General features: G+C 37.5%; 1 protein-coding gene across 2 annotated transcripts in view; it reads right to left on the bottom strand.

Moving 5' to 3' along the window:
* The window catches only part of EPHA6 (EPH receptor A6), a gene marked incomplete at both ends in the record, with an annotated part of 507217 nt that overhangs the window by 88826 nt on the left and 390590 nt on the right, over positions 1 to 27801 (bottom strand). The window contains 5 exons of one of the 2 annotated variants that reach the window (XM_082483352.1): positions 2926 to 3111; positions 12087 to 12212; positions 15736 to 15806; positions 20066 to 20185; positions 24551 to 24638. In XM_082483352.1, the coding sequence (XP_082339478.1) occupies positions 2926 to 3111; positions 12087 to 12212; positions 15736 to 15806; positions 20066 to 20185; positions 24551 to 24638 (591 nt within the window). The remainder of the gene's footprint in view (positions 1 to 2925; positions 3112 to 12086; positions 12213 to 15735; positions 15807 to 20065; positions 20186 to 24550; positions 24639 to 27801) is intronic. The other variant, XM_082483353.1, reaches the window with a different exon arrangement.

The following is a 27801-nucleotide window of genomic DNA, read 5'->3' as shown; positions in this document are numbered from 1 at the left end:
GCAATTTTGAAAACAGTATCATTTAAAAGTTAACATCTGCTTAGCTGGTAGCACCAGAAAAAAGCTCTCATTTGTAATGAACAGACAAATTTGTTATTGCCCCAGTCAATAGCTATTGACTTGGTAGAGCACTTCTGCTTATTACAATCAAATCCTTTTTCTTTTTTGTTCAATAGCCAATGACACTGTAATGGAAGGTACTGCTTACAAACTGATGCAATACATATCAGCAGCTGCTAGAAGTTAATGACTAATGGTTACAAAGAGGAAAGCATGTGCTAGGAACAGCATTACACATCTATTAATCAAATTTACTGCATCTGATCTACCTTTATAGGTTAGCGGAACTGTAATGCACATCAGATAAATAGTTTCTGCTGTTATTAATCTAAGTTTTAACACAACCCCCCTTTTAATCATGCTATGATTACATAATTTGGCTAGGACAAGGTTCTGTCTCACTTTTACAGCACATCTTTTAGTTATAGGAAATTTCTGCCCCGTGTTGGCTTGTACAATCCTAGATTTAGGATTTAGTGAAATGCAGGGTAACTATTCTGCTCCCAGCTGAAGCCGTGTTATTCTTTAAATACCATAGATGGGGTAGTATAAATCATAGAATCATAGAATGATTTAGGTTGGAAGGGACCTTAAAGATCATCTAGTTCCAACCCCCCTGCCATAGGCAGGGACACCTCCCACTAGACCAGGTTGCTCAAAGCCCCGTCTGACCTGGCCTTGAACACCTCCAGGACTGTTGCAAGGCAACATCCTAAAGATAAACTGAGAGAAAGCCAAAAGAGAAGCATAGCAGAGTGCGTGCGTCTGCTGCTCAGCCTGCCTCCTAGCTTCCTCCCTGCAGCAGAGCAGTACTGCACAACTTTGTCCTTTACAGTTTATATAACTTGCTCTTTCCATTCCCTCGGGTGAAATTTGTTGATAACTCATGTATTTTTTTCATTCTATAATTATTGCCGTATAATTGTTTTATTCTTTTTTAAACCTGCCTGACCCAAAAATATTTTCTTTCAAATATTCCCTACTTATTTTATATCTGAGAGAGATGCATATTTTTATAGGACAGTGTGATTATAACAGTAACACCTATTTTTATATTACCTCTGAGCAAACATTCCAAAAACAATAATGAAGTTTGTTGACTTCCTTAAGAAAAGCAGAACTGCTAATGGTGACTTCTTGACTAAAGGTTGTCTATAATCACTTTTCCTGTAGAATAGGAAATACTCTAATGTTGGAGCACTGATTTATCTGTTTGTTTCTGCTTTCTTAATGCAATCTTCATTTCTCTCTAGACTGATGATGACGTTACAGAAAGAAAATTTATAAATGTGGCAAAAAGTAAACAATCATGCCATTGCCAAGTACATTATGCTGTACTATATGTGCATCATCTAATTGGATTTAAATAATGTTCATAAATCACAGTCATTATCCTTTTTCAGAAACGAGACGTACACTACTAGATCCACCACTTGGATCCTAGTCATACCTGTAATACTGATTCATAAGCTGCCCATGTTGGTGAAGACCGGTGGGATTTAATTGCTGCTATACTTGCTCATTATGAAGTTAGAAGCTAAATTCAATTAAGTTCCTACCTATTTACATCTCTTGACAAAGATCTCCAGTGCTGCTCAGCCAGTATTAACTTGTGTTCTTGTTTGTTGTCAGCAGAACACTTACTGATGGGAGAGCAATGGAGGAGACTACGCCATATCTTTCCAGAAGTTTGCAATGTAATGCATTCTGTTAGTCTAGTAACCAAACATTCCTAAATAATAATGAATTTATCCTTGCAATACTGTGTTTAGAAAAAAAAAAAAAGGTCCTTTTCATCTTAATTTAGAACCACAGAGAGACAGATTTGAACAAGGTCATCCTGTACACCTATTGAAATTCCACTCCAATGACACGGCTTCAGGAGATATAATTTCCTCTTTGTTATAGTACGTTGTGTTTTCCAAACATAGCTTTTGATATTGCAACAAGTTGAAAGCAGAAAATATTCATATTTATTCTATTTACTGTGACAGAAAGAAAACATCATTGTTTTATAAAACACATACACACAACACTTGATCTTTAAAAGAAAGGTATAAGTACTGCAAATCAGCAAACAACATGGCTTAGTTGAGGCAACATTAATTTTGAGAAGAGAAAACCCATACTTTATGAGTTTTTTAATTCATTACTGCAAAAAGTTGGCATTAAAGAAATGACATGCATGTTAATAAGACTTTTACTTAATACTTAAATGATAACTAGATATTTTAGCATTTCATAAAAGCCTGTAACCCCGCTAGATGTTTTGCCGATGCTAGATTTCAGAGGCAAGGGTTATTTCTTGGCAGCTGCAATAAGTATAGAGAGCAAGACGTTTCATGGATTGTTCTGGAATTTTAGTGAATCATTTGCAAGTGTACAATAAGTTTGAAAGAGTTTACATTTTATTTCTTTAAAATAGGAAATTGATCTCTTTTGGTACCAAAACCAGTAAAGCGGAACCAAATAAAGAGTGGGTGCTTGGGGGAAAAGACAACTATAGCTGCTACTTGACACAGTGACTTGACTTCATTGTCAACTCAGTTACATTTATGATTTTCTCTACTGTATTCCACTTGCCTATAAGCAAACTCTAGAGTGCTATTTCATAAGACCCTGTAAAGACTTTATTTGAATGAGAAGGATGTTTATTAAAAAAGAAAAATAAAACATTTCTAATTGAAAACAGACAGGCTATGAATTTCCTATTATGGTCCTAAACTCTGCAGTTCCTGCTGCGCTTTATAATTTGGGTAATTTCTGAGAATTGCAATCCATATTGAATGTGGAAATAATCCTTAATTTTAATACTAAATGACACAAAATGGGAAAAACAACAAAAAGCTATTAATAGTAACTTACTTTTTGTAACAACTCCTTCAAGGCGAATTATATTTGGGTGATCAAATTGTCCCATGATACTAGCCTCTCTCAGGAAATCTCTTCTCTGCCTGTCCACATAGCCGCCCTTTAGAGTTTTAATTGCAACAGGTATCTCTCTTTTTCCTGGTGTCTTCAGACGTCCACTGCATACTTCTCCAAACTCACCTTAAATAGATACATTACTTGTTAGATAATTCACAGTGCCTAAAGAACTATAGTACAGTTTGTATTGCTGAACTTAAACACTTTATCTTTCAAAATAACCCTCAATAGCTGTCTTAAAAGCTGTCTTTTTTAATAGTTCAGTTATTTCTAGTTGTCAGTGAAACACGAATGCAAAAATATTCAAGAAACTCACACAAACCCAGTAGAAGTTCCCAAGTTTCATCACATCCCAGAAAAGCAAAATATTCAGCATTACTTCACAACAAATGATCACCTTTCCTTTGTGCCACACCATGAGATCATGGGGACTTGAACTTTCACTTAAACACTTTCACTTAAACAGCCAAACCATCTGCCTTCCAGTGTGGTTCATCTTGCTTTACTGACACTTTGAGACTGAACTTTGATATCAGTAGACAAGATACAACTGAGCATGCTATGAGGAAGGAATGCAATGACACTTAGATTTTAATTCTAATGATGACAAAATATCTATCTAAAAATCTATTTATAGCAATATCTATCTATAGGGGTGTCATGCACTAAGACCTATATCACAAGAAATGCCGTGACAATATCAGAATACCTGACTATGCTCCAATTGCAGAAAGCATTTAAAATGTACTTAATGCTATTACGCCTCAGAAAAGCACTTGCACATGATCTATTTAACTGGATTTACATACCTACTTGAAATGAATTACATATTTCACTGTCCTGACAGCCAAAGGCCAACAGTTTCAGCAAATCAGGACTGAGCTGCATAACGAGAGGAATCTCAAAGCTGACTTCACCTGATGTTTTCCTGTGTATGTAAGGGCCTTTGAATAATGCATGTCTCCTTGCATTCCTTTACACACTTACTAATTAAGTTTGTATGGAAATCACAACTTTCCTTTGATCTTGAAGCCACTCAGAAGTTATTTAAAGCCCCTACCAAACAAACATACTCTGGATGCCTGCAGGTCAGTTTTCAATGGGTAAATGAAAAACAATGTTAAAAAAATATTTCAAAGCACTTCTCAGTGCAGGTACTTCCACAGCAGAACTACATTCTCTACCCCAGTCACTTTGGATTTAGAACTGCTGAAAAACAAAACCCGAGTCATAAACAGATACATATTTAACTGGAAGAAATAATTTGTTACCCCCTCCATTGAGTGCTGTCTGAATTAGTTTTCCTTAAACTTTAAGGACGGAACAAAAGAAATCAAAATAAGAGCGCTCTATCTGTAACATTGTGTCCTCAGACATGAAGTGAATTTAGACGATAGAGGCCTTAAAGACAGAAGCTGCACTTCAGAAAATAACTCCCTGATGTTGTAGGATTAGAATGGATATTGTCATACAGCTTTTATTTTATTAGGTTCTGTCGCTTCCACTAAAATAAACCATAGTTTTATTAGCAAATAAGATCCAGGAAGACTGGAGGGATTAAAAAACCAATTTAATTGCTTGTCTTTCATTTCAAAACAGAGACATCATCAAATGCAAGAGTACAGATGCTGAACATAACCTCGGAATAAATTGGCAGCTTCTTAAACAGCTAACAAAAGCCAAGCATCCTAGGGTGTCTTTCTACAAAAAATAATTTAAAAAATTGTTTTATTTCTACTTAATTTTAAAAAATAAATAGAAGCATGTGCTTTCCTGAAGATGTATGTGTATGTGTGAAAATATAGGCCATCAGACTAACGCTCTGGGAATCTTTTGACAAAAGGCGAAGTTGGGTAGGCATTTTCCTATATGGTTTTGCCCCTTTAGCTCTTAGAAGGCTCTACTTAAAAGTTTGTTTGCCTGACTACTGCCACTGAAAAAGTAGTAGCCAATTTGGACTTCTAAAGTCCTACCTAAAACAAAGTGATGAAACCTGAATGTTTTGAAGGAGACGCGGTATATCAATCTTCTACTCTGTGACACATCCAGCAGTGCTAGAATGCATCTCTAAAGCGCACCTCTAAACCTTACTGCATCTTGCTGGCTTTTCAAACTTCAATGCCTAAAATGAGGAAAATTTTCAGTTTCTTTCTCTTGGTGAAACAGTGAAAAGCAAAAATACTAGAGCTTTAATATCCAGATTCTTAAAGAGATTTCACGATCAATAAATCTGCAGAACTGCAAAATCTCATTTTTGAGAATAATTTGGAAAGCATAGGGTATAGCATAAATCATTTTGCTATTATAAGATTATACAAGAGTACTACAACTTCAGAATTTCAGAAATAATGGCATTCATACCTCAGGGACTGTAAAGGGCTGTTCATCAAGTGTTTTGAAATGAATTAAACTGAGAGAGGCAAGTGAAGGACCTACAATCCCAAGATTTATTATCTGTACAACATCCAAAGCAGGGGAAGGAACATCGTGTCTTCTCCCTGACCTGTTTCTTTTCTGTTTTTTTTTGGATGCATGATTTGTACAGGTAGAAGGAAATTTCACTCCCCTTGGATATTGGGATTGATAAACTGGTGAACATAAAGACTAACAGCAATTTTTTGGTGACGTGATGTCAAACAGACAGTAAGTGATCATCAGCTCCCAGAACAGACAGTTACTCCATTTAGAAACCTAAGGTATGTGTAATAACATCTAGTTCTGGGTCAGACTAGATGTAGACCAATGATATAATTTAAAGCATTGAACTATTTACACTGAGAAAGAATTTGACAGTATTTCATGCCAGAGTACTTTTTCTACACTTTTGTTCAGATAAAGAATTTTGAATGTTATTAAAGTCAAAGGGGAATGTATTCAACAACAGGGTTTTCTAAAATCTAAGAATCAGAGTCTCATTGCTCAAGTTTGAAGATAAACAAGACAAATGTTGACCCTCCAGCAGTAAAGGTTCATGACTGCATGTGTAATAAGTAGACGCTAAGAGCCAGATGTCAATGAAGTCAACATCTTTCCTTGCTCCAGGGAAAAAGCTGGTGATAACTGGAGAAAAATAGAGAGGTCATTGTCTGTTCAGTTTTAATAAAGTGCAAATAATCCCTGATTTAATGATATGAACCCCACGCATCTTCCTGTATGTTATACAAAAAGAAGCTCGTTGAGCAGGCTAGAAACTTACCCTGTGCAAACCACACATCTCTTTTGTCATTCAGTCATAGCATATGTGTTATTTAAAAAGAAACAGGAACAGTCAGTCACTTCAAAGCCTGATATGCAGTCTGGTATTACTACATGGGATCAAAACAAATGTCTTGCAACACAGACAGTCGCTGTAGATAGATCCGAAAGGTCACAGCACCAAATACAGCTCACCTCATTTTCCCCAGGTTTAGTTGTTAGACCTGTGGGAGAACTGGCAGAAGATTTAGATTATAAAAAGAATATAGTGTACTCTCTGTGAAAAAATGAAGAGTTGGCTTCTTCCTTGAGTTTCAACATTTTAACAAAGAAAATAGGAGGATAATTGTAACTTTTAAGACAGACTTGACAAAGTACCTCTGGGAATTCCTTCCACGAAGAGGTGCTGAAGGCTTAAACCAAAGAGCAAGAAGTGATGGGGCAGAAAAAAGTGTCATGGACAGGACAAAATCAAACAATATGATAACATGTCAGTAGGTGCAGCAAGGTCAATATGAAGAGTGGCCGAAAGGGACCATCTGAAGAAAATCTACAGCAATTTATAGATGGCAAACTGCGGGAACTGGCAAAAAGGCACCCAGTGGTCTTTGTAATGAACCAGTGGGAGATATCATGGAATATTTAACACTAGTGATAAAAAAAACCTCAGCCAGGAGTTTTAAATACAAGAATATACAATATCAAATTAAATAACAGTAAAACTTTGTCATAAGTAGTGGATAAAATAAAAGGGAATGGACTAATCAATTTCACCATTTAAACAGTAACTGTTACTAGAAAGTGAACTTCATTAATACCTGTTTATTTGGTTGATGTTACCATGAGAAATATAAGCTAAGCACTTATAAATAGGTTCTGTTTTGCCATTGGTATTGTAATCTGCTTGCTATTATGAATATTTGACTACACTGCAATTTACATTTTGGTTGTGAACTGTTTTCCCCTACTGCTTTTACCCTCCAGTTTGAACCAAGATATCAGCAGAAGTTACTTGAAGACTAACAAAAGAGACCATTAACAGCTATTAATCTGGATAATCTTTCATTCAATCAAAGGGTCTACAAAACAGTATTTTTTTTTTCTCAGATGAAGCAGATGTAAGGCAGGAGATGATGGGAAGCCACTCAGGTGAAGTAACCTAACTTCATATCCATCTTGAATCTGGATTTATGTGCAGATATTGTTACTTTAATGCAGATCTCTTGAGTCTACACATGGAGTAAATAAAGCATGAATAATTTAGAAAGTACTTTGCAAAGTTTGTATTTTACCTGCTTTATTTTTACCAAAGCACCAGAAGGAAGGATAGTAATTCCGACAGTTTGCAGATATACTGGAACTCCAAAAGCATGCCAGAGGGGAAGACTGGGAGAGCTGAGATCAAGGTTTCAATAAACTGGCTCCATAGAATATAGTGGCTGAATTCAGTAAATGTCCACTAGAAGGACTTGAAAAAGGATTTTGATAAGAGATTGCGCTAATTAATTTTTCTCAAAGTAATCTCGTGAGCTCAGCATCCTTTCTTGTTGCTGCTTTGCATTTGCTATTATCCGCCTAACAATATGAACTTGCAAAAGGAATGTTTATTAAATCTACAACTGAACATATAGATGTTCTCTTTTCATTTTGGCTATGATGTATTTGATTGTTGCAGGCCAAGTGTCATCTCGAGCTTTGTAACTACTAAAGGCTATTTTCCAATCTGTTGATAATTCTTGAAGAACTTGCTACTTTTTCAATTTGACCATTTGTTGCCACCTTCTCTGAACCTGTTTTTAATACCGGATGGGCAAATGTCATTACGTGAAGTAGTGGGTTAAGCAACTATTTTAGATACTTGGTCTTTTTTGACATTGCGTAGTACTACCCTTTTGTTATTAGTACTTGGCACCAAAGGAACAGACCAAATTGTCTGTATAATATGGTTAATAAATGATTGCAGAGAAATCCCAGTGTCATGTGCAGCATTCAGATGTACCTGTACAACCAAGGGTAAGTAGGTAAATACACGCAGGGACTCTTAGATTTTTCACTTCTAAGCAGAGACTGAAACATAGGAGAAAAATAATAAATAGGAAGTCTTTGTTTTTCAAGTCTATAGTGTATGTGTATCTGAGGCAAGTGGAGCAGTTAGGAGATTTTAACTTTTAACGATGCTGTAATCAGAAATAAGATAATCAGTAGCTTTAGTTGAAAATACTACTTCTGATTTGATGGTATCATCCTCAGATAGTTGCAACAGATTACTCAGCAGCAAAGAGTATAACGTACATTTCCAACTCACATCATCCAAGACTATAATTACTAAATACTTCAAAAGATAACTTGGATACAGAGTTGGGCACGCTGAAAAAAGAAGCTAGAAAAAATACTTGCCTTGAGTGTCAAAGCCATCTGTACTGCAACTAGTAAGTTGTAAGAGCTTTTGGATGCGATTTTTTCAATTGAAAAAGCAATTTGAAACTGCTTTCAGGAAAAGATCAGTTTCAAAAATTTCTTCATCAGAAATGCTTTCAAATATTTGCTATGTTCCACTTTGACATTTTCAAAATGGAAACTTAGTTCTTGAATGGAAATAATTTTTGTTTTGAAAAATTAAAGTTACAGAAATTCAAAATGACAATCATTGCTCAAAATAAAATGTTCAGGCAAAACAAATTTAAGAAATGCATTTATTAATTCACTTCTTAAAAGATCTTAATGCTGCATTTTGTAAAAGATCTTAATTTTTTATTTCACTTAGGTGAAAATTATAAACACGTTTTAAAAGTAATTCTCCTATGATAAGAAATCCATTTCATACCCATTTGCAAAGTTTAATACAAAATTAGAAAGAAGGCATAAAGAAAGCTTTAGGACTGCTGTGAATTATAATGATATGTTATGTCCCCTAGCAGCTATCAAAGAACTCTGTGAGAATTTGTGCTATCTATGCCTCAGGCATGGTATTTAACCTGTCTTTTGCCTGCATCGAAATGGGTTTAAATCTCACTGCAACCAGTTTGCAAGTCCTGCTAGGTAAATATCTTTGAAGATGGCAGATTACCCAAGTAATTTTCGAAGATAAAAAAATATAAAAATATCAAATATAATATGTCAAAGCAGGCAAAAATTCACTCCCACACATACAAGAAAAGGGAAAGAGAAGCTGAGCCTGAGTAGAGAATTCTCATAAATGAATTAAATTGAGAATAAGTACACAATTTTCATCTGAACTAAAATCAATAAGCTCAGTCCTTGTCTGTCGTATTCAACTCCTTTGAAATCAGCACTTATACCAGCACTTAATGTAGTTCAATATGCTTTATAATCTAAGACATCAATATCTACAGTATGTCTGAAGAAAAGGAAAAAATAAAAAGGAATCAGATAGAATGTTTTTTGCAGAAGTCAGCTCTCTGGGGGCTCTCTCGAGCTCATAATTCCAATGGTGCACAGTGCCAGCTACATATCATCTAGCTTAACCAATTAGGTAAACTCTAAAGTATTCTAGCTATACGGACTGCAGTGTGAAACAGAATTTTCTCTCTTTCTTACTTTGAGGTCGATACTTTCCTCTCCCCTGTTTGTTAACAGACCAGGTTTTATTTCTGTTATATTATTTGCATGGCACTTTCTAGTGCATAAAACACTTTTTAGCAACACTGGATAGGCATTGCTATCAGTGTAGTAACTTATCATTAAATAAGGGATCTCAACTGAAAAATACCTCTCCTTTCTTGAGTGACTAAGATAAATGCAAAAAAGATAAAAAAGAAGGGTCACAGTGCATTATGTCTTCTGATAGTAATTTTCCTGACAACACTTGCTAGCATGAGTTCTTTGGAGGGGTCACTACAAGGGAATTAATTTTTTTTTTCACTGACCCCCTTCCACAAGATGTAACTCTGATTTTTGCAGTCTGTTGTACTGTGCATTATTTTATTTTTTCTTGATGGCATTAAAGTTAGAGAAAGTAAATAAAGTAAAAAAAAAAAAGCATTTGTATGTCGGCATTTACTTAGTAAGTAATAAAACAGTATCGCTAAAGAAAGCCCAGAATGGATAGCTCAAAGATGGGCATTGGAGTATGGAACATACTAATTATTGGTACTGAAATAAAATTGCAGTGAGGTGAATCCAAAACATCTGTGTAGTTAGTATTATAGGTACCTTTAAGACAGTGATTTACAAAATTCAGTCACTCTTAATATCTCAAGGACACAGAGAAACATCCATATTGTGTAAACTGAAGACAGGTATGGCATTAATGTCTTTTACAGGAGGAAATGAAATTTCAGAGCTGGAATTAGAGCTCAGGATTGTGTTCCTATGTTCATCAAAATTTCTGACACAGACTCTTACGTCTCCCACCTTCCCTTTCTGGTGGGGCTGAGAAATGATTAATGCTCCCCAGCCATTGACAGTGTGCAGGTAACAACACAGAGGATGTAATACACCACAGGAAATTCAGACTCCCCTTGTCAGTCTGTTTTTTGTTTTAATTCATTATAACTGTGAGAAATGTTGGTGGGCCTTCTGAATGACATGTTGGTCACAAGCCATGCATTGAGATGAACTAGTTAGGTAACTTTGTAAGACCCTTTTCTAGGCGTTTTTCTCTATGTCCTCAGTAAACTACAACCGGATAAAACAGAGAGCAAACAATCTTGCGACCTGGTCAATAATGAAATGTTATCTGCCCTAGAGAGTCAGAACACAAGTTACAAGAAATGGTTTTACAAGACTGATCTTTTCAAGTATTTCACTTTTGTTGTCTTAACCACAGAGGTGTGTTTTCTGTTACCATTGAGCTGTCACCAGGACCTCTAGTGAACTCTAGACAGCAGCCATGATCCTTTATCCCTACAAAGGCTTTCCAAAAGCAAACGTGTGGGTACACTTACACAGCACTTTCCTGAGAGGCAAAACCTGACGACTAAACAAAAAGCTAAGACAAGGGGGAAACACTTAATGCATAGAATAGACACGCCTATAAACATAGCACATTAGCAAAAGGTAAGATCCCTGAAAACACAAGGGACATGTTATCCCCCTTAGAAAAAAAGGGCAATATACATACTGGATTAACAAGCTTCTGAAACTTATTTTCTAACAGCTGTGAAATGGCCTACATCCCCAGTGAGATTTTCTCAACTGAAGGTAAACACTCTATAGACGAGAACAGGGTCTAAACCAATTGTTCAGATGTAATACCTCTCTTTCCCCACCACCCACTTGGACAAAGACACACAGGGATGTAAGAGGAGAACCTGCAGCTATTTTCCCCGTTCATCCTGCTTCCCAGCTCTACATCGCTTTTTATGCTGTCTACACCTTCTCATCAGAGCTTCCTCTTTCCCCTCTCTGCCAATGATCCTTCTCCACACAGCTACAGGAATGCCTGTCCCAAACCAGCCTCTACTTTTCCTCCCTGTACTTCTCCTATTTTCTATTTGAGAAAATTTTTTGCTCATTCTTCTATATTCTGATCTTATCTCCCCTCAGAAAGAGATTCTGATCTACTCTCCCCCTCAGTGACAGAGAATATGTGACACTAACTATGGCAAATGCTGAGTGACACAGTGTTTTGAGTACATTTGGAACAAAGCAAAAAAACCAACCCCAAACCCACCAACCAAAAAAAAAACCCTACCCAACTACCCCCAAAATTGATAAAGACTTAAAAAAAGGTTTAGGATACACCTATCATTTTGGAGAATCTGCCTCTCAAGAACGCCTTATTTGAATATAACCATATTTGGAATGGTGAGAATGAACGGGTGCTATCAGAGAAATATACCCACATCTCGTGCTATACTTGACCACTTGCATTATCATAGTGACTTGAGTAAAGCAGCCTATCCAAGTCTAGACATTTTTTAAAGTGGGTGTACTTTTACCTGCCCCAATAACTCTCTCAATACGAATCCTTGAAGGATCTATCTCCTTTGCAAATTCATGGACAGCAAGAGATGGGTCTTCATAAGTGTCTGGATCAATATATGTTTTGACTCCTGGGAAACGTACTGCAAAAAAGAGAGAATACTAGGAATCAAGCATTCTTTGACATTAATGCACTGTAACAATGTGGTTTTCACTTTTTCTTGTTGTTGTTGTTGACTAGACAATTGAAAGGATTGGAAATAATGTATTAAATAATATAATATAAATAATAATAACTAGAATAGAATAGAATAGAGTAGAATAGAATATATAAAATTGGAAATAATATATTAAATCTCCCACATTTAAAGTTCCAGAACCCAATGGAAGAAGAAAATGACCCAAAATTACTAATGCTGGCTACCGACTTCACAGGAACCAACTGTAGAATGCACGCGTTGTCCTCATTTGCCAGCAGCACCAGGGCCTTCAAAGTTTGACTGGGCACAGACTTAAGCATTTCCTCTTATCCTTCAAGTGGCTTTTTTAAATGAGGCTTCTGAGACATTAAAAAGCTGGGTGTTACAACTCCATAGACAGAGGGTAAGCCTCTGCCAACCCAACACTAGCAAAAGTATTCAAACTGTGAGCTAGGTCCTGCTGGACCCTGGTCAAATGTCCTGAGATGTTCTGGGTGACTGAAAGCATGGATACTTCTTCAGAATTGCTGCAGTGCAGTTACATCAAACATCCTTTCAGCTTGCAATGATAACTGATTAGTGTAAAGAACATAGGAAATACCAGTATTAGGTTCTCTGAATGTTATTTATACCTCTAGTTACTGTCATGTTTGCTAGCTACACAGATCCCAGAGTTTATCCTGTCCCCCAGGAACAAAAAGTCAAAGGCCTTCAGAAAACTCAGTCTTTGGTATTCAACTGAGAAGACAGTGTCAAACTCTTATGCTGTTTTGTTTCTGTCTCAGATGAACACAAGTATCCCCTGAGGTATACCATTTCAAGCAGGAAAATTAAGAGGATGATAAAGTTTTTGGAAACTTTTCCTTAGAGAAAAATAACAGCCCTAGCTAAGTTTTAAGGAAAATGCTATTTTGGGTAAGATAAAATACATTCTTTTTTTTATTATTATTATTATTGTAAGCATTTCCTTTCCAAATGCTATGTAGTATTTTAGTCTGAAGAGGCTCCTTGGAGTCTCTGCACTTCACTCACTTCCTTAAGGAATGCTTCAAGTACAGCTGGTAAACCTGGAAAATGCAGCAAGTCATGAGAGAAAATATGAGCTCTGCGCCGGTCACTTGAAAGGGTGTCTACAGAGACACCAAGTGAGGTATGTGGATAAAGATATGGGGAAAAGCAGATCCTGAAGACTGCCAAAGCAGTTTATATTCCCCTTTGCTGCTCCTTGGGCAATTTAGGCAATCTGTCCTTTACTTTGAAAACAGTGCTTTCTAATTAACTCCTTTCATTTACGGGTGGATGGCTGAACATTCCTTTTGCCAAACAGGTCCAATCTTTAAGATCCTTTTCTCTGAGAATGGGTCCTGGAGGACTGTGTTGCTTTGTTCTCTTCTGATCAGCTTGAACAACCAGAGAGCCAGGTGCAAGACGAGAACAAAAATATCCAAATCCATTTACAAGGTTTTGATAATTTCTGTCTGCTTCCTTAGAGATGGCCACGGCAATAGTGGGTTGGTGCCAGATTGCTTTGGCAGGCTCCAATAAGCCATCATTTTCTGGCATGGCTGATATATCTCGTGTTCTTAAGTGTGTCATGTCCAAGAACTTACGCTGTTTCTCTTGGACTATCTGGATGGGAATTTTTTTAGGCTGCTGCCAGGTGGTGATTAAGTTCTGGAAAACTTTCAATTCATTAACAGAAGTTGATGTAGATAAAACATCAACTTATCGGGAGGGTACTGCAGCTGGGTCCAGAGAATCTCTTCTAAAAGTATTAAGTACTTCTCAGCCTTCTTCCTCTTATCACTTAGTAGCTGACTCCAAAGCAGCTCATTATCTGATGAGCCTAAATGCATGTTCAGGATAACGAAGTCCAGCTGCATTCATGTAAGTAGTGTGCAACAGCCATTTGGACCACTGCTGACAGAGTGCACGCACCACACAGAAATGTGGAGAAGGCCAGATATCATGGGATGTCATATTATTAGCACGATCACGGACCCTTTTCTAACTCCCTTCAAAGAGTTTATTTCCGGAAATCTTCCTCTGGCTCTCACCGAGCTCCCAAGGGAGAGAGGAAGGATGAACAGGAGATGGTTTTCTTCTGCACAGAGCAGAAGCACAGGATGTAAAGCGTAGACTAGACATGACAAATCTGGGAAGAGGAGCAGGCGATGCTAACCAGTGCAGGTTTTGCAGCAGAGCTTTTTTTTAAACAGCTTCAGCTTGTCTAGAAGCGGTCATCCCTATACTGATCCCAGCAGAGACTGCGCAGCCCCACATATTGTTTGAAGTCGAGATGCTGGATACCAATTCTATAGGGTCAGCAGTCAGATAAAGATTGCTGCTGTCATGAAGGAGGTACTTCTTATGGAGGCACTGAGTGCTCAGTGTAAAGCAGAGAGTATTGTTGGCAATACAGTCTTAGCTGCTTGGGTAAATCACAGTAATTCCTCTTTATCCTTGGTTCTGTGGAGCACATACATGAGTAGAGACTTGTCCCCTCAAGTCTGATGCTGAGATAACCGCAAATGAATGAGAAGCCTCTGAGATGAAGCTTTGTGTCAACATGAAATACAGTCATCGTTTACCCTGGCCTGAAAGACACTGAGTGAGGCTTTTCTCAAATTCAGTCACCGTCTCAGAGGCATATATCAAATTCTCCAGCAGGAAGGTTTTTGTCTTCTTTCCCTTCCGAACATGTTTGTAAACAAATGACAAACAAATCTTCCTAGGAAGTATCCTTTATGAGGAAATGTGCCCTTTTCCTTGACAGAAAGAGCCACTTCGCTGGATATAGTGGTGTCACCTGAAAAAAAGATTTTACTTATGGTGACTTAGCTTCTGTCTTGATCATAATATTTCCAGGGACGTTATAAAAAATGACTAAAAAATAATATAATTTAATACCCTTTGAAGAAATAAAAACTTTTAAAAGCTACTCTAACCTAAAACAGTGAGGCTAGTAATTTAAAGCAAGTAGCTAAACTAAAATAAATAAACTAATATTCTGCCCGTGAGAGATTGCTGGGATTTTATCTCGCAGTGAGCAGGAACGTGAGGGAAGGCAACTGATTCCACTTTCTATTTCTTGGGTGACTGGAAGTGTAGACCCCTAAAGCCTAAGAGAACTGGATACAAATAAGGCACATAGTCACCAAGAGTGGAATTTTGAGGCAGAAATTCAATATGGTCCAGACCAGTTGAGAATTCAAAGAAATATACCTGAAAAGCTGATAAATATTATTAATAGAATACCAAAAAACCTTATTAACTAGAGTGAATCCAGTGAAATTGTTCAAGAGGACATACAAATACAAAGAACAACCTTGATGGTGCAGAAAATAAGGAACTATTCAAATGGCCAGATTAAAACATCACGGGTAAAAGCTGTACAGAAAACAATGAACATTCTTGATTTAAAACATGATATAGATATTATATAACACAGTGTTGAACTACTTACAATCTCCATTTTGCAAATGAGCCCTTCTTTTCTCTTCAGATTTCATTTTGGCCTTTATGTACCACTGGCATCTTTTAAGAAAAACAAGTGAGGTTTTAATTAAAATACTTGTCACGCATAAAATAAATGTACATTAAATTTTTTCTGTACTTTTATGAAAGCCAAAATCTTTGCATTTGAAACATAGATTTATTTAGGAATCTAAAGACAGAAATATGCATGAAGAACTACAAACAGATTAGATACAAATAAAATTAAATCAAGGTTGAAATGTTAGTATGAAAATGATTACTTAAGTACAAGTTTGCTGCAATACTTTATTTCCAAGTTTGACTCCTCCAAAGAATTCTGATACTTTAATAAATTATTACTTCCCTGCATTCTTGTTTGCATACACTGGTTTGTGCTAATTAAACCTTACCCTATTAACTCAAATCCAGCAGGTCAAAAAAGCTCACATTTTCTTCATAAGATAATAGTTTCTATGATTACACTTTTCATTAAAAAAGAAAATATTTTTTCACATCAGGACCACTTCTTTTTTTTTCCTGAGTAGCTCTGTGCAGTCTGAGTCAGGCACTGACTTATTATTTCTTCTAAGATAGCAGCTATGATATAGGATAAGCAATATGTAGCCTACTATGTGAATGTGGTGAGTTAGCATATGCCTGCATGATTGCTATAAAATTACAAATCCTTGGCAAACAACACAAAACTCTCTGGATGTTCATGAATAGCTAGCAACCTTACCTGACAATGCAAGGGTACGTGGGAGAAAACTGCCACATGGCAAGCTTTCAGGTGCCCTGTAACAAAATCTCCCCCAGCCTGAATGCTGCTTACCTGCAGGACTGTTAATGCTGATTTAGAGGATTACATGAAGGCACAACCGTTTCAGTCAAGGAAAAACAAAATACTTTCTCTTGGTCTTAAAGCTCTTTCTCATTCACCGAACAGCCTAAGAAGCATGATTTAGAGGGAAATCTTGGTGTAAGGGCTAGGCTAAAGGACTAAGGGCTGTTGGGGCTGTTGGGGCACTGACCCCAGTGGAGAACAGCAGTGTGTGTGGACGTGTGCTTTGGTGTATAGACATTCAGTTCCAAGACCAGCTTGAAAAAAATGACTGGCCTCTGTGTGTTCATTACCAGCCTTATAAAATAAAATAAAACTATAATTGTAGATAGCACATCTAGTAAAATAGTAGCAAAAGAGATATGAGAAATATGTGAACATACCCACCCCATTTCAACGGTTCATTTAAAATACTGAAATAGCGTAGGAACACTCACAAACTCATTCGTTGCTACAGAGGTGATGATGAACACCTGAAGGGCAGAAACTTCTGAAGCTGTCATGGTTACGTACCCGTATGGAGGGAAACAGCAACCAGTGGATTCTCAGCTTCTGTGGAAATCTTTAGATTGTACTCCAGTTGCTGGGACCACTAAGCACGCCAGTGCCATTTTTAGGACCTGAACAACTGGTCTGTAGGGTGCCAACTGCCAAGAATACTGAACACAAGCTCTTACACTTAAAGTGTCTGCCCAAGGGAATAGTTAAAGACACAAGGCTTTAACCCTGTCCAGTCCTCCTAAGTATGCATGTGGCCCCAAAGTTTGACTACAGAAGCCAGTGAGAATTAACAGCAGAGGGGTCTTCCAGCTCTCCATTCCCTGCTGGTGTTGGCTACAGAACAATAGGAGAGGAATAATTTCTGTAATGATAAGACTAAATCACACTGAGCTTTAACATTTCCTGGAATTTAGCGCAGCCCCGTCTCCCTGCATATCCTGCGCCTCGAAGCCTCTGTCGCTTTCATTTTTCTATCTGCAATTGCCAGCCGTACTTCCTGCTCGCTCTTGGTGGATAATCACTCAGCGAAGTGCAGAGGCAGGTGCTCATTTAACCCAGCCTCTCCACTATGAATAGACTCATCAGCAGCCCTGCGACTCGACAGCTCATCAAATTGCTAATTCTAAACAGTGAAGCAGAGCACATCTGTAGGGTACCAATCCCATTTTTCAAGCAGAAATTTACCTCCAGTCCTAGAGTAAATTGAGTATTTATTCAAATTTTTCGTGCTCTGTCTTCTGTGGAATACACTCTTATCACTGCATTTAAGCAGCACTTCAAAATGAATTCATATCTTACATAATTGAAACGGTCCCATTGAGTAAGATGTTAGAAAGCTAAGAGAATCTCTGATATCCTTAACATTAGCAAACAGGAGGAATAAACACAGAAAGAAACCCATTTCCATATTATTTTTCATTCCTGAGTTTAGTGAGCTTTTTCTAAAGGAAGCGTTTGAGTTATGTTTCAGGATTCCACATAAGGATTCCATACAATCATTTTCTCCAAAAGTTTGTCTTTCTCTGGATAATTCCTCTCTCTTCTGAAGAAGAAAGACCCTGCTGTTTTTCAGTGTTTGTAGTAATTATAGGAATATTTACTTAGCTTCTAAGGTTATCTAAGGTCACAATATGTTCCAATATTAACTGCTCCCATTAACTTCAACAGAATGTTATACTTCACTGGTTTTATTATTTAGCAGACAGAGCATTAATTCACATAATGGTAGCTACTGTAGTGCCATATTTGGTTGCTGGGGTACTGCAAATAAAACCTCCAGCCTACACTGATAGGACTTTGCTTTATTTTCAAATTAGAGGTAATGCTATACAAACAAAACAGAAACTTAATTACAAATCTGAAAGTGCAGCACCATCCATTGGTATCAGCCCCATCTGTGATGACCATTACCACATTCAGAGGAGTCAGTGTAATATCTTTTATCTAAGTGTAAACACAGGCTCTCAACCAGGACAGGAAGTGTGCAGAATCCCATCCCAACTTCTGGATTCTGGCTTCTGTCCCTAAGCCAGGTAAGAAGGAAACTCCACAGAGAATCCTCCTCACATGGAGGTTCTTCCACCGGCTGTTTTATGCGTCTGAAGGAGGGAGATGGGAAAAGGGTAGAGAGGGGCTGGAGTCCCCACAACCTTCCCTGCAGAGCTTACTGCAGAAGCTATAAGCCTGACTCCTCTGCTTGGAGGCCCATTCCTCTACAGAATATCAGTCTGGTTTTAGGCCTTCTTGATCCATGATAGCACTCCGGTGCCACTGATATCTCACAGAGGAGACAGGGACATAATGTCTTTATCCTTTCAAATTCTGCTTTGCTTCCTGGTGTAAGCAGGTGAAGTCCTGAAATCACTCAGGAAACAGCTGGAGGCCCAGTGAAAAAGGAAACAAGGCACCATGGAAGCAGCTATGCCTGTGGGAACCTGAGCTCCAGCAAGGACTGATGTTGACCTCTTTGTGTGTTTTTTAGCAAGTCCAATTAGAATTTGTGAATTCCCTTAAAACCTTCAGTGTGTAATTGAGCATAGCATCTGGCCACTCAAATCAAAATGCTTTCTCATCCAATTTGCATTATGTTATTACTTGATCCTGATCAACACATCAACTGAAGGAAGGTGGACAATCACACTGTAGTAAAACAATTGTAAGTATAAGAATCAGGGTAGTTATAAAAAATAATCATTGTCCAGACTGGTGAATTTCCCTGACAGTGCAACAGTACTGCTGTGATGTAAATTTAATTGGGATATCTTCAATCCAATTAAAAAAAAAAAAAAGCCAAAAAGCAATAAAACAGGACCTGAAGGAAACTATTTTCTGTTCACCAGTGATATCACAGGCAGTAGCATCACTCTAGTGTTTTGGAGTAAAGTTTTCCTTAGTTTAATTTCATTACACAATTCCTATATTTTATCTTAATAAATTCAGAAATCTGCATATAAAATATAAATAATTAAGTATGATTTTCTCTACAAATTTACTATAGTAAAAGTAATAAAAAATTGTCCACTCAAGTGCCTTTAGCAAGCTACATTGCCAACCCCAAGACATCAAAAATCCTAAGGTTACACCCTCCAAAGCTTTGCAATTGACAGTTATAGATTTTGTAAAACACTGTGGATTTTTGATTTTTTGTCTTCTAACGTCAGAGCGTTGATGGTGAAGGTACATCATATAAATTCTCACCCTGCAGACAAGAGGCCCCAAACCTCATTTTAAAAACAGCCAAGTTATCTCCTGATTTCACATAATTGCTTAGCTCCCCAAACTGGGTTTTTACAAAAAACAACTCTAACAATAGAACTGTGAGTATGAGCAGCGGTGAACAAGGAGGACATTCAGCCTTCTATGTCTAGCCCTTATTTTAGCACTGAAAATGTGGTGAATGACTCAACTATTATTCTTAAATTCTTAGTTTTGGATGACTCTGACCCTGAGTAAATAAGCACACTGTAGTGTTAATTACCTCCCGGTGATCAGGAAGAACAAAGTGAGGATGACCAGGAGAGTGAATCCACCAACAGCAGCAGTGGCAATTACAAGAATCTGTCCCTGCTCCGCAGCCATATCAGAAGCTGAAAGAAAAGCACAAAGAAAAGAGGTTAAAGCTCCATCACCCAGGGTTCTTGCCTAATGGGTGGTAACACTTCACTGGTCAAATGTTGCAATTACTCTGTAATAGTTTCTTCAGTGCTTAGTAAGGACATCAGATGTGAATACACCTGTGAAGTGAAAAACCTTAATCCGTGTCCCAACTATGATGAAGGGGAGAAGATGTTTACAGGTTTTTAGATTGAGGAGCTGGCATTATCAGAACACTTGCAATTTACTTAAGTTTGAATATGACAGGATTTTGGACACAAAACTAGAACTTTTTTTTTCTTTAGCTTTATTTAACTTAATCCTGCATCTCATTCAGCACTTCTCTCCATCCAACTGTCCCAGTGAACTTAGCAGCAGTGCTATGTATGTAAGAGATATTAAACTGAATTCAGGAGGGAGCAAAGCAGAAAAAGCACACTTGATATGTAGCCTCCCACACTCTTCTGTATGTCTGGTGGTTTTTTTATTGTCACAAAATGTATACAGTTTTACCTATAACTTGCTCCGGTGATTGGCAACACTGGAGTTGAAAAAAACCCACATTGATATTCTTATGCCTCATGTTTTTCTCTCTGCTTTTTGTAGGACATTTAGGAGTTTAAAAAGATCACCTGAAATTATCCAGTCTCTAGACACTTGCTCTTTTTATGAATTTATTCTGTATAACATTAAATCTTTACATTGACAAAGTACCTACTTAAAGTTCCGTAGGTCCTCACTGTTCAAGTACTACATGAGCAGATAAAGAATTAGGCTCAGTTTTTTCTCTATCTCCTGTCTTGTGACTCCACATTTTTATTAATTAAACTCAGTTACACTTGAACATTTTCACAACATGACGTTTACCTAATTCTTGCTTTCTGTTTCCGTGAAAAACATAAAATTGTTCTGAAAGGTGAATAAATATTTCTATTCAATGACCTCTGCCAATAATAGTAAATGTAGAAAAGAAAATACATTTTAGATTTATCAGGAAAGCAACTTTGATTTTTTAAACTTGTGAACTGTTCCATAAGCAAAATCTTCATCTTTTTTTTAGACACCATATGATTAAAGCTTAGGGAAATCACCTAGGCTGCGGCAAAGAGAAAGCTCAGGAGGCTATATCCTCTCATTTTGCAGTTGATGTAGCCCAATACAATGCACACATTGCTGCCCAAAGCCTCATAAAATGCTGTTTCCAAGAAAAACATTTGGCTCCAAAATAATGTTTGTGAGTGCTTCAGAAATTAGCAGTGTAAACTGGCTTTGTAATAGTAGTAAAGCAAATAAAAACAATAGTAGTTTATGTCAAATTTTCAGCAAAAACAACTTGTTACATTTCTGCCATTAGATTTCTGTCCATATAATTTAATGGAGATATGCACTGGCAGTAAATTACAAGGCATTCAGTATCTGTGGTCATAAGCTCTCCACAGACAAGTTAAATATATACATCTTCCAATAAATGATGTAGCAAATACTCACTGAATAGCAAATCTCCAAAATGGTATCTAGTGATATTATGGGAGCGGATTCTAGCTCTGCATTGTGTTATGTTCCTCAGGGTCAGATTTAGTTGGAAAAATACAACATAACAACCATCATGCCATACAAGTAACAATGCAAATAGTAACAGTCTCTCCAAATTAAACGCTGAATACTATTTTCAGACTAGCAGGGGTTGTGCTAAATGTCGCAAAGGTCATTCCAGCCAGGCATAGTTTGAAGTTGTAAATGGAGGATGAGGTTTTAGATGAGTCTATCTTGCCCGTCTCTGCAATGGAAGTGAGCGGAAAAACTGCAGCCTTTTTTTTTTTTTAATAGGAAAAAGAGGTGTGCAAAACAGCGAATTCAGCAGGAAAAAAAGCAAGTCATGGGCTCAGATACATTAGCTGTGGTTTTCTTCAACATACTTTCATTGCCAAGGAGACAACCCAAGGCCTTTTTCTGTGAGAATTAAAGGTGCAAATGTATGGACTGATTCCGTGGTCCAAAGAAGCACTCTGCAGCTATCGAGATGAAGAAATTAATGTGTGATCATTTCTGCTGAATGGAGCTGCTATTTCTTGGTGTTTTAGCTAAAACAGAATGCAATCTATGGGTTTAATAACATATATTTTCTAGCAGGTACTAGAGTCAAATTCATGAAGGGGAGAAATTCCAGATTGACTTAGTTCTTTCCACCTCTAAGCAATATGATTTTTAGCTGAGACTGTATGTACTAAAGAAGTGATCATTCTGTTTCTCTTGTTTGTATCTTACTGTGTTGGCAGAGTTACCAGAGTCCAATATATTAGGATTTTCTTCTCAAGTAGCCAAATCACTATAAGGGGCTTTCAAACCTGCAACTTCTTGATGGCCTTAATTTACTTGTCAGATAAAAATGTCAAATGACAGACAAGTATAATTGAAAAATGTGGATTTGTTAAAAACTGACAGAGGCAGGTAAGGCAAAATGATGGAAATACTTATTTTTGCTTGAAGTGATCCTTCTAGAAATCAATAAAGGCACAGTGCAGTGAACAACACATATATAAGCACATACGTATGCGCATACACAAACTCCTTACAGGCAAGTAAAAGGTTCCCTAAAACACTATCTAGGCAGTGAGAAGATAATAATCAGGGACACTCGATAATTAATTTTTTTACAGCATTTTGCCATTCTAAACTAAATTCAGCATGTGTCTCAGTCTCTCTGTTTTCTCATTTTTCCAGCTTTCTCTTAAGTTAAAGTTCAAGTTGTAAATATCAAGAGTTTTAACGTGTATTGTTTCTGTTGTGCATGTCCTTGAATCGTTTTTGTCATTTCCTGCTTTTTCTGCCTTCATTTTTCCTCTCCATCAGCTGTGCATATTAGTATACAACCCTGTGTTTCTCCTCAGGACTGTTCTTGATTATGCAAGACAGAAAAGCTCAGTTTAAAAAAACATTATGATAGGTTGCAAAGCCAAGCAAGTTCCCGAACCTTATTTCGTCTCTTTGTGTGTACATATTAGAGTGCTGCATTTAATCATAGAACTACATAGCATTTTTTCCAGAATCTCATTTGTTAGACAACACGGCAAGCACTCATATAGCTAAATTCAGTATTTTATTGTCTCTACACCATCCTGTGCACGGTCTCGTATCTGCCAACTGTGCACCATCCAAATCTGTCCAGTGCGGGGATGATTAGTAGCTCTACGATCAGGGATGAATGTGGCTGTATCATGTCTGGGGCCATACTCCATTTGATAGTTAAAGCTGACAGGCAAAGGGGTGAGGAAGTGCTGGCGCAACAGAAATATGTAAACCACTAGCAGTGCTAAGACTCATAACGGGGCCTAGTATCTATCTAACTGGGCTGGCTGTTTTGTCTGGTAGTATGTTTCATTCTCTCTGCTCAATAAGTTCATTTTGACAAAAACATACTTTAAAAAAGGAGTAGGATAGGACAAGGAAAACGAAGATTTATTACTTAACCCTGCAGATGATTAGATAGTATACTATAATGTTTGGGTGTTAAAACTCTTCAAACACTTCGCAGCTCCAACTAATGTGATTAGTCAAAGTGGTGATTTCATTTTAAAACTGCGCTATATATCATAGATGTACCCAGAAGCATATTACCCAGATAAACTCTTCACTCCAGTTATTCTTCATGCTTAACTTGGGTTATATGCCTGAAACAACATTTAAAGTGCCTAACTGCATTGCTCCAGCTTCCTTGCTTAACACCGTGCCCAGAAATCCCTCCTGCATCCAGCCTGGTGTCAGTTCTGTCCCCATCACCTACTCTTTACATCTATGCCCTGTCTCAGCTCCTCCCTGGGTTCTTCACCCAAACGCGGGGAGGAGGAGCAGCACTTTCCCTGCTCTCTGGGCTGAAGGGAAATATCCCGAGGCTTCTGCACTTCCTCACCAGATGGACTGGAAGAAATGGTGCAGATGTTTTAGTCACAGTGCAAGAGGATGAAAGACAGAGAGAATCTTCCAGCTCTGTTCTCCTTTCTTTTCTTTCACCCAGTTTCTCCAAAATCTTTTAAAAGGTTGTGTATTTGGTATAAAAGGCTGGAAGCCCTAATGACAGCTCACTTCTGTCTCTTAGCTACATCCTTTAGTTATTTCAATTTGACATCTATCAGGCAGTGGACCTTCCAGCAGACTGAAAGATAAAAAAGTTGACAGAAAGACAGCTAGACAGATAATACTGAGTAGCTGTAAGATAGATAAGTGTGGACGGTGAGAACTGGAGCTCTAATAGACACGAACTGGCTGTCAGATGGATTTACAAGGTATTTTAAACAACAGTGCTTAAGAACAATAGGAAAGAAAAATATAAAGTCTAATTAGGGTAACCTTTACATTTTCAGAAGTGCCGCACTTCCTGTAATCCAGTGAGCTGATGAGCTCCAATCTAAGAGGAAATGTGGGAAAGGGAGGAGGCAATGGAATGGCAAACTTAAAAAGGACTTTTAAAAGGGAAAAATAATGCCATCACTAGCATAAAAATGTAAAACTTTTTGGTATGTATTAACTTGAAAAGCCTTCTTCCAAGTGTTGCCCCTAACAGTAGCTTCCTGACCGACCAGTGGATGAATGGAAAGCCTGCGCAAGCAGTTTGAGATCCAAGCAAGGATGTTGTTCTTGTTTAGGAAATGCAGAGGAAAAGTAAAGTCTCTAGGCACATTTAGTAGAGAAATGAGATAGGCCAAAGTCAAATGTGAAGAAAAAATGGCTGAAAATATAAAACACAGCAAGGAAATATTTCAAGATTAAATTGAGACATTCTGAGGTATCCAGTGCTGACTACTGTGAGTGAACAGTAGGACTAGGCAGACATGGGGAGAGATCTAGCAAGACAGTTTCTAAATACGAGATATGTGCCATCTCCTTTGTTCGTCTCAACCAGAAATTGAATTTACTATTGTTAAAGCAGCAAACATTCTAACAAAAAAAATGTCTATCTGGCATTGGCAATTCAATTTACTTCTAAAATCCTAGGGACAGCTTCTCTGTCATGGCATGACTCAGAGCATGTGCTTGAAACAATACTGGACTTCTATCAGAACCAATGATTCAGGACACATCTCTTGAGCTTTGGAGTTCTGGAATGGAGTTCAGGGTCTAAATCACATCTGATGGCAAATCCAAAATAGCATGATTTGAGGCTGAAAAGTTAAGGACAGACTTTGTGGATGTAGGAAGAGGAGGAAGAATGTGAGAATTCGGCAGATCTGGCATACAAAAAAGTCACCATCTGCGCCTATGGTAAAGAAATTTAAGTTACTGTTTCATCAAGATCAGGGTTGCAGGCCAATTGATTTTTCACAGTCCTCAAATTTATAAAATACCTAATCAGATTTTCTATTAGTATTTCTGAAATTTTATTTTTTTTATTTGTGATATCATTTATTTATGGCACACAAAAATCTACATTGCTTTTGGATTAAAAATTATCATGTTCCTACATTTATCACTCTGTTCAGCCCCAGCACTAGTCCACACTGCACACATGCTAGTTTGCCCCTTAGGTCCCTTCTGGAACAAGTCAACTAGTTCCTTTTCAGATTCTTTTTTCCTAATGATGGGAAGGCTGGCATGGGAAATACCCTCAGTTTCAGAACAAGCTCTGCACAAGAAAGCTACATCATGAAAGCAGTGCACCGCCTAACAGCTGTAAATTGTTCGACATTTTACAAATTCCTCTAGGCACAAGGGCCTCTGAGGTGACATAGTAAAAAACATTCCTCCAGAAAAAAGGAATGCTTTGAATTGTTAATTTTAAAAAAACAAACAAAACAACAAACAAACAAAGTCTTCCATAAACAACTAGTTAGAAGACAGAGAGAAAAAAATAAAGAGGGAGAGAGAAAACAGTTAGAGATTAAAGCATGTTTGCCCTGGGACAAATGATTTTTTATTCTCAGAATACATTTTATTCTATTCAAGAAGGACCAGAGTTTTTTGTGGTGACTCAGAGACCAGGTACTCCTGATACAATCAGGAGGTATCTATACAACGGGCAATGGTTTTAAACTAAAAGAGGGTAGATTTAGACTACACATAAAGAGGAAATTTTTTACAATGAGGGTGGTGAAACACAGGAACAGGCTGCCCAGAGAGGTGGTAGATGCCCCATCCCTAGAAACATTCAAGGTCAGGTTGGAGGGGCCTCTGAGCAACCTGGTCTAGTTGCAGATGTCCTTGGTCATTGCAGGGGAGTTGGATTAGATGACCTTTAAAGGTCCCTTCCAACCTAAACTATTCTATGATTCGATGATTCTATACATAAAAGCAGGAAGTACAAGTGAGGTTATGCTTCAATTTATAGACACAGCGGTGGTACATGTGTGTGTGCTGGAGTGTATGACGCCCTGTCAGCTTTGCTAGAAGTGTTTTGCCTGTCAGGTGCTGAAACAGAGAGTCTGAATAAAATGGCAATAAGGAACACAGTCAAAAGCAGTAGCTACTATGCTTTGCAAAAGTATTACATTTTCCAGCTGTAGCCTCTTAGCTTTAACAGTGGAAGAAAAGCCTGACAACATCCATTCATCCACCCTGCTTCCTTGAAAATAATTTTTCTGACTTTTCCAGGTAACTCCATTTCCTTTCACAAAAAAAAGTACAAATTTTATTCTTTTAGATGTTCCATTTCTTGGTCTCTGTAGCAGGGAGAAGAGTTCAAGAAGAACACGCTCCCCAAGCAATGGCTGCCTCAGTCTGCTGGTCACTAAGTGAGGCTGTTTCCCAAAAAGCTAGCTGTTTTTTCATTACTGCTACAGAGTTGGTTTTCTTTCTGCCTCATGCTCCACCGTTAATAATTATACGAAAATGTCTCAGTGTCCCTAGTAATAATGTACCTATTTTTATCCTGTACAACTGAAGTAGCACAGATAGTGTTTCAACCAGTAAACCGGAGAAGGCATGACAGCACTGTCCTGCCAAGGACAGTATGTTTGAGGACACTGATATACACGTCTCACAATAGATGAACCACTACTTTTTTACAACTTGCCTATCGCTTTAAGAAAAATCCTAATTTTGGATTGCTCACCTTACCTTTATTTATTAACAAATTATGTCAATATTCGGGCAGGGTAAATGGAATAACCTTGGATGCTCATCTGCAACTGGTCCTGGAATTCTTCTCCAGGTGCTAAGACTATAACATATATAATTGGTAGAGAACTGAAGGATGTTGCAAGCTAATGACAATTGAGAAGGATTCTTATCAAACACGACTTGAAATATTTTTTGTGATTTTTAAGAGATTGTTGGTTGCTAAATTTTCTGTTGCCAACACAGACTTTTAAAAGACTCTATTCTTCCCAGCCTTCTCATGAAAACATTAACTTTATATAAAATCAGTATAGCTCACATTAAATTAATTAAAATCTGGCTAACGAAAAGACCACAAAAAGTAATTGTGGAAAAATGTGGCATTTTCACCAAGTAACTTGTTTCTAATGGGTAGGGATGGAGGGTCCTGCGATAGTCTGCCTTGGACTGACATTATTTGGTATGTTTCAGAATAATTGAGAAGAATACATATTATGAAAATCAGAAACTTTTCAGCTGAGCTGCGTACTGCCAGACTAGTAAATGATGAAGATGATAGATTCCTACACAGCT

The sequence above is a fragment of the Vanellus vanellus genome (assembly GCF_965231255.1).
Source record: "Vanellus vanellus genome assembly, chromosome: 1".
Taxonomy (NCBI): domain Eukaryota; kingdom Metazoa; phylum Chordata; class Aves; order Charadriiformes; family Charadriidae; genus Vanellus; species Vanellus vanellus.
This window is presented reverse-complemented; position numbering and strand designations above follow the sequence as displayed.